Source organism: Malania oleifera, chromosome 2, assembly GCF_029873635.1.
Source record: "Malania oleifera isolate guangnan ecotype guangnan chromosome 2, ASM2987363v1, whole genome shotgun sequence".
Taxonomy (NCBI): Eukaryota; Viridiplantae; Streptophyta; class Magnoliopsida; order Santalales; family Ximeniaceae; genus Malania; species Malania oleifera.
Window position 1 is genome coordinate 93,845,642 of NC_080418.1, and position 6,619 is coordinate 93,852,260.

The following is a 6,619-nucleotide window of genomic DNA, read 5'->3' on the forward strand; positions in this document are numbered from 1 at the left end:
ACGCGTCAACCCTGCCATCCCGTCACCCCACGGCCACTCATCTTCTTATGATAAATATCAAGTGATTTAATGCTTACCCATTAGCATTTTTTGCATTTATTTATTTTTTTTTTTACGTTTTCCTCATACTCATAATTTCCTATGTTTTTTCTATATGTTTTGCTAAATTTAAGTATGTAAGATAGAAGTAAATTACGAGTTGCATGAGATTGATCTTATTTATTTTTAACCTAATTGAGTAGCTATTTCCTATATTTATAGTCGCATATTCATTATTGTTAATTAAGTTTATTTGTGCTTAAATGTTCGGAAAAATCTATGAAAATTATTATTTTTATTCTCATTATACTTTCTAAATTTTACCCCACTGCAAAACGTGAATTTCTTTTTTGTTGCAAATTAACCTCATGTTTATATATATTTTTTTATTTGTAGAATATATTTTGGTAACGTACTCAAAAGAAATGAGTATTGACGTAGTTAATTATTAGTAAAGACCTTCATCTTTGCCACACGACAGCAAACACCAAATGATTATGGTGCAGAGTGAACTCACCTAAGATATTGTGTGAAGGAGAGAGAGAGAGGAAGAGAAAAAGTAAGACAACGAGTGGGAGAGACTAGCTAGAGATTACTTTAGAGGTAGGAGAAAGATCTTTTTTCAGATTTTTTTTTTTTTGGAACTAATTAATATAAATCTTTTCTTTTTCCCTTTTTGTTTAAAAAAATGATTAGCTTGTTTTGTATAATATTGAAACAATGATAAACTCAAGACTCTTTTAACTAAAGAATTTTCATTTGAAATAATACTTTGATATTTAGGCACAAAAGATTTAAGAGATTGACACATTATTCAGGTAAATTAATTAAGCATCCAAAGAACTCTGGATACCATCGTAATTTTTTTCAATGTAATGCGACTGATCGAGAAATATATCATCACACGATCTTGTAATTTTCATGCCTAAAATAATATTAGCCTAATTTAAATATTTTATCTCAAGATGTTTTTTGAGCATTGTTTTTGTTTTATTTATGACATGCAATTTTGAACAAAAAATGAGCAAGTCGTCCACATAGAGATTAATAATAACGTGTGAATCTTTCAAAGTTTTATACACTTGTTAGACTCATTTGTTTTATATTCATTCTCAACCACGCAGGAATCAAACTTTTCATGCCACTATTTTGATGTTTGTTTTAAGGACTCTAAAGCTTTCAGGTTGATCCATATAAATTTTTTCATAGAGGTTCCCATGTTAGAAAAAAAAAAAAACAGTTTTCACATCCCTTTATCTAAAAAAAAAAAGCTAAATAAATATTGAAACAGTCTTTCATAGATACATTTTCAACTTTCAATCACAATATAATTTCAATTTCACATGGTGCATGTATCTTATCTTTAGCTCATGTAAATGTTTGGCTACAGCCACTTATCCACAGACAAACCCTACACACATACTGTTTGAAGATATGTGAAGTTAGATTTGTATGAAATTTAAATAAAATGTAATATAAAATTCTATTAAAATGCCTAAATCCAAAAAATCCATATTTCCCCTCCATATAGAAGAAGAAGAAGAAGAAGAAGCACCAATATGCTCAGACGTCAACATGACTGCTGTTCACAGAAAAAACTTCAAACAGTTCTACTACTCCTTGTCCTCCTGGCGCTCCCAGCTGCTCATGCGGTTGCAGGGAACTGCACATGCGATCCAGAAGAAAAGGAAGAGCCCAGTACCGACGTTGACAAAAGACAAGCTCTAAAATATAAACTTGGGGCAATAGCTTCCATACTCATCGCCAGTGCTATCGGAGTCTGTCTGCCTGTTCTTGGGAAAGCCCTACCCGCTTTGAGTCCCGAAAGGGGCGCATTCTTCCTGATCAAGGCTTTCGCGGCCGGCGTCATTCTCGCCACCGGTTTCATTCACGCCCTGCCCGATGCTTTCGAACAACTCACATCGCCTTCCCTCAATAAGAAACCTTGGAAGTTCCCCTTCACCGGCTTCGTGGCGATGCTCTCTGCCATCGGAACGCTCATGGTGGACTCTGCTGCGACTTCGTATTACCAGAAAGTGGCTAATTCCCCTGTTGGGTATGAAGAGAGGGTTGCAGAACAGGCTGGCCGTGGTCACGCCCACATTGATGTCCATGCAAGTCAAGGCCATGCTCACGGACCAGTTACCTCGTACTCGGAGCTTCTTCGGCACCGAGTTATATCGCAGGTTGTAGTCTAATTTGGTTCGTGAGGTCTACTGGGTTTTTATATATTGAGAGTTTGCAATTTGAAGTTTCATATATGCAAATATGTGTTGTAGGTTTTGGATTTGGGGATTGTGGTGCACTCTGTTATAATTGGGATTTCTCTGGGAACATCCCAGAGTCCGAAAAAGATAAGGCCGCTCGTGGCCGCCCTGACCTTCCATCAGTTTTTCGAGGGCATGGGACTCGGTGGATGCATCTCTCAGGTACCATATTGCGAAATGAAATATTGTGTGATGAAGATCGATATATAAATGCAGGAACCATTTCTATTTCGTTTTCATAATTCCGTGCGTACCAAAAAATTAATTCGTGGCTAGCTTTTCTCAAGCAGTTTTTGTGCGCACGTCCTTGTTTAATTGAATTTGGTGGTTAATTAATTTGGGCATATTTACGTATATATGCAGGCAAAATTTCGAGCAGGTTCTTTTGCAATCATGGCAATTTTCTTCGCTCTTACGACGCCAGTGGGGATTGGAATCGGGATTGTAATAACTAAGAGGTATTAGGAGGACAGCCCTAGAGCTCTCGTTGTTGAAGGGGTGTTTAATGCAGCCTCAGCAGGAATACTAATCTATATGGCACTCGTTGATCTTCTTGCCGCCGATTTCATGAACCCCAAGCTGCAAAGCAATGGGAGGCTTCAGTTGGGGTCTAATATTTCGCTGCTTCTTGGGGCTGGTTTTATGTCTGTTTTGGCCGCATGGGCTTAATATATTAGACCCAACCAACCAATCTGCACAAGCTCTGTCAATGCTATACCTTCTTTTGTAAATTACTTCCCTTTCCATTATAAGATGCTCCAATCTAGAATCATATATATATATATATATATATATATATATATATATATATATACTTAAAAATAAGGAAAAAAAAAACTTATTATTACTATTATTATTACTTGTTTTAGTCTAAAAGAGAGCTCTACATGGAGAAATGACTGTTGTTTTCTTCATTATCTATTCTTTTAGAAGAGAAGCAACTATTTTTGTTTTTTAAGAGGTGTTAGATTACCACTTTACCTAAAAGTTGAAGCTGTTAGGTTGTGGGCCAACAATGTATATCAAGCTTTAACATGAGACAAGAAGCAACTATTTTTAGAGCTATGACTTTTACAATTGGAAGTCATTACTTGATTCGGGGTGCGTGCGTGCCCATGTTTATAAAAAAAATACATACATTCAATGAGTCGTTTCCCATCAAATACCTCAACCTCATATTCTATACTTCATACAGCTTAAACCTTTGAGATTGTCATTTGGAGATCTCAAAATTTCAATTTGATACCAATTGTTAAGAATTGAAATCCATACATTACTATACACACAAAAATTTCAGGCCTTTGAACAAGGCCTACTTCATTAAATAATTTTGTTAACAATAAAAAGTTACAAAATTTTTGTCTCCCCCACTCAATAACACCATCCCCACCCTTCCAACACAATCCTCACACAATTAGTATAAAACTCTGAAGAATCCCTTAAAATTCACTCAACATGTAATTAGAAATGAATGTTTCCATAATGAAATTTGAGAATAGTATTTATTCATTGTCTATTACTTGTTATGGCCTCATAAAACAGTTTCATATTATTATTTGCTTTACGCTATTAACATAATTATTTTTTATGTAACTAATTGTAACTAATCTATATCACTAATTTAATTTCTAAGAAAAGCATTTTACAAACCAAATAAACATAGGGATACTTTCTTGAAACCCTCACTATGACAAAACCACACTTTATTTGTTAATAGCCATCTCATGATCAAAACTACACACACCCTATATATATATATATTAGGATTCCACTGTATATAGGAGATATGTTCAATTAGAAAATCATGTATTTGATTAAGAGGTTCCACTACAAGCTAGTTTCCAAGTTGTGATAGAAGACATGCATACATGTCTTCTTTTTTATTACAATAAACCCCCTTTTAAGAAGGTAAGCAATCGAGAAAAAAAAATGAACTCAAGTCATCCTCATCTAAAGGAGAAAATATTAGGTACATTTGATGTATACACTGAATTTGACATAATTTCACCCAGTGTATTAAAAACAAACTGTGCAATTTAATTGAATACACACATATGACGAAATCTAGTTAGATGTGGTATATTTACCTGGTGTATCTAATAATTTTTCCATCCAAAGGGTAGCACTATATCCTTCATTTCGAAGGGTTGTCTTGACTTCGAAAAAGGTTTAACTATAATTGCAACCATGGTAGACTAGATCAAACGAGAAAAAGAGAGAAAAAGGACAAAATGGGAAGAGTGAAAGAGTGAGGGAGGAAGGGAGAAAGAAGGAGAGGAAAACTAATAGTGAATGAAATTAAGGGATAAAATAAAAGTGTGTATTGATTTTGCAAAGTGATGGTCAAAAGAGCTTGTACTTTATATAGTCACAAAGCTACTTATAAATGGAGTTATTCAACCAATTAATGTACATTACTTTTAGTAGCAATTTTTGAAACCTCTGGTACGAGATATAATAGTAGATTTATTGCTTTTAATAATAATTGTGGCTGTTAGTAAAAAGTATAAACTTTTTTGTAGTGCAAAGAAACCTCATAAGAGAGATACACCCTCATTTAACATGGTCTCTCACATAAAATGTCTTTTAAACTTATAATTGACATATGTATAAAAGGATCATGTTTGCAATAGCATTTAGTCGGTTTTGTTTTACATATTTTCATGAGTAAGGATACTCCTAATTAAGCTGGGATACTGGACGACGATGGTGTAAGAGTTCACATTATTGATATGTCATATTGAGTAGCATCATTAGGAAAATAGTGCAATATCAACTGGCATTGTCTTCATGAAGAGCTCAAACCAAATAGTGCACATGCATAGATTATTCCTCAACTATGGAGCTATGATGATGCATGGGAAGAGGGTCTTGAATCCCATGTTGGTTGATATAGTTAAAAGGAAAATTTTGACTTAGGGTCAGGACTTATCCAATTCATATAAGACGCCTTTTAAGAACAAAATTGTATGAGCCCATGAACAAATGTGAGAAGTTTCTCGTGTGAGCCATGAGACAACTGTTGCCATCAACACACATACATTCAAATATTTATAAATTCATTAGGTGGATTATTGAACTTACACTACATAATGGAGATTTGTTAATATAAATATCGACTCGTAATTCAAATCACCAAAGAAAGAGATAACAATAATGGAACAATGTACTAATTTTATTTAGGTGTTTACAATACCTTTGATTTTGAGTCCCCAAAAAGGATAATTTTTCATGCATGTAAAAGGATATCACATAACGATTCCTCCCTTGAAGCAAAAAATTGTTGACCCTTAATTAGGCATAGAAAGAGTTAATCCAACAATTTTTTATCATGAAAATTTCATCTGGAAAAAATTTACTACCTTAATTATAGTAGGGTGAAGAATTAGAACCCTTATTAATCAGATTAACCCACCTAGTTTAGTCTGATCCAAAAAAGTAAAAAGGAATAACACATAAATGCAAATGCCTACGACAGGCAGGTGCAGATCGATCAAGTAAGCCAATAATATATATGCACTGTACATTTTCTTGTCAATGACGAATCTTGGAATTGCTTGGGCGTGGACCCAGCTGCCCCTTGACTTATCGATGATGACAACAAGAGAGACCGAAATTTTTGGGTCCAGTCTCCAACATCAAGCCCTAGCGAAGGAAACTTCCATATGCATTACTGAGGGAGACAGATGCACAGAGAGAGAGAGAGAGAGAGAGAGAGAGAGAGAGAGAGAGAGAGAGAGAGAGAGAGAGAGAACTGGAGAGTGGAGAGGAGGAATGTAATAAGAAGGAATGGAAGGAGAAAAAAGGTGGTGTTGATATTGATAAGGTTGTTCTGTTTTGGGAGAATAGACATGTTAGGTGAACTGGAGAGTGGAGAGGAGGAATCTAATTAGAAGGAATGGAAGGAGAAAAGTGGTGGTGTTCACATTGACAAGGTTGTCCTGTTTTGGGAGAATAGATATGTAAGGTGACCCACATGCATGTTTAATAGGTCCATGCACTAATATGGGAATGACCACTTACCAACTCATAGCCGGTTGTAATGCGGTTTCCTTCTCCTACTTGCTCTTTCCAGTCATGATCATCAAAGTACGCGTCAACCCTGCCATCTCGTCACCCCACGACCACTTATCATCTTATGATAAATCGGTACGCTATACATAAATATCAAGGGATGGTGGTAGGCAAGAAGATTAATGCGTTTATAAATATAGAGTTAAATTTAGATGAAATTTTGTTGATTATACGATATTATATTTCATTCATGTTAATCCACAAAAGTTCAAATCTGAAACTTTTAATACATTGATAAG

At 34.9% G+C, this 6,619-nt stretch overlaps 1 protein-coding gene across 1 annotated transcript; it reads left to right on the forward strand.

The window, feature by feature from the left end:
- Positions 1 to 1,150: 1,150 nt before the first annotated feature.
- Positions 1,151 to 3,037, forward strand: LOC131148378 (zinc transporter 1-like). The gene is made up of 3 exons (XM_058098089.1): positions 1,151 to 2,225; positions 2,319 to 2,468; positions 2,670 to 3,037. The coding sequence occupies exons 1-3, from the start codon at positions 1,599 to 1,601 to the stop codon at positions 2,769 to 2,771; spliced, it is 879 nt and encodes a 292-aa protein (XP_057954072.1). The 5' UTR covers positions 1,151 to 1,598; the 3' UTR covers positions 2,772 to 3,037.
- The last annotated feature ends 3,582 nt before the right edge of the window (positions 3,038 to 6,619 follow it).

Coding starts and splice junctions, on each gene's coding strand:
- LOC131148378 (XM_058098089.1), top strand. CDS start 1,599: ATGCTCAGACGTCAACATGACTGCTGTTCACAGAAAAAACTTCAAACA. Junction 2,226..2,318: donor GGCACCGAGTTATATCGCAG/GTTGTAGTCTAA, acceptor TATGTGTTGTAG/GTTTTGGATTTGGGGATTGT. Junction 2,469..2,669: donor TCGGTGGATGCATCTCTCAG/GTACCATATTGC, acceptor GTATATATGCAG/GCAAAATTTCGAGCAGGTTC.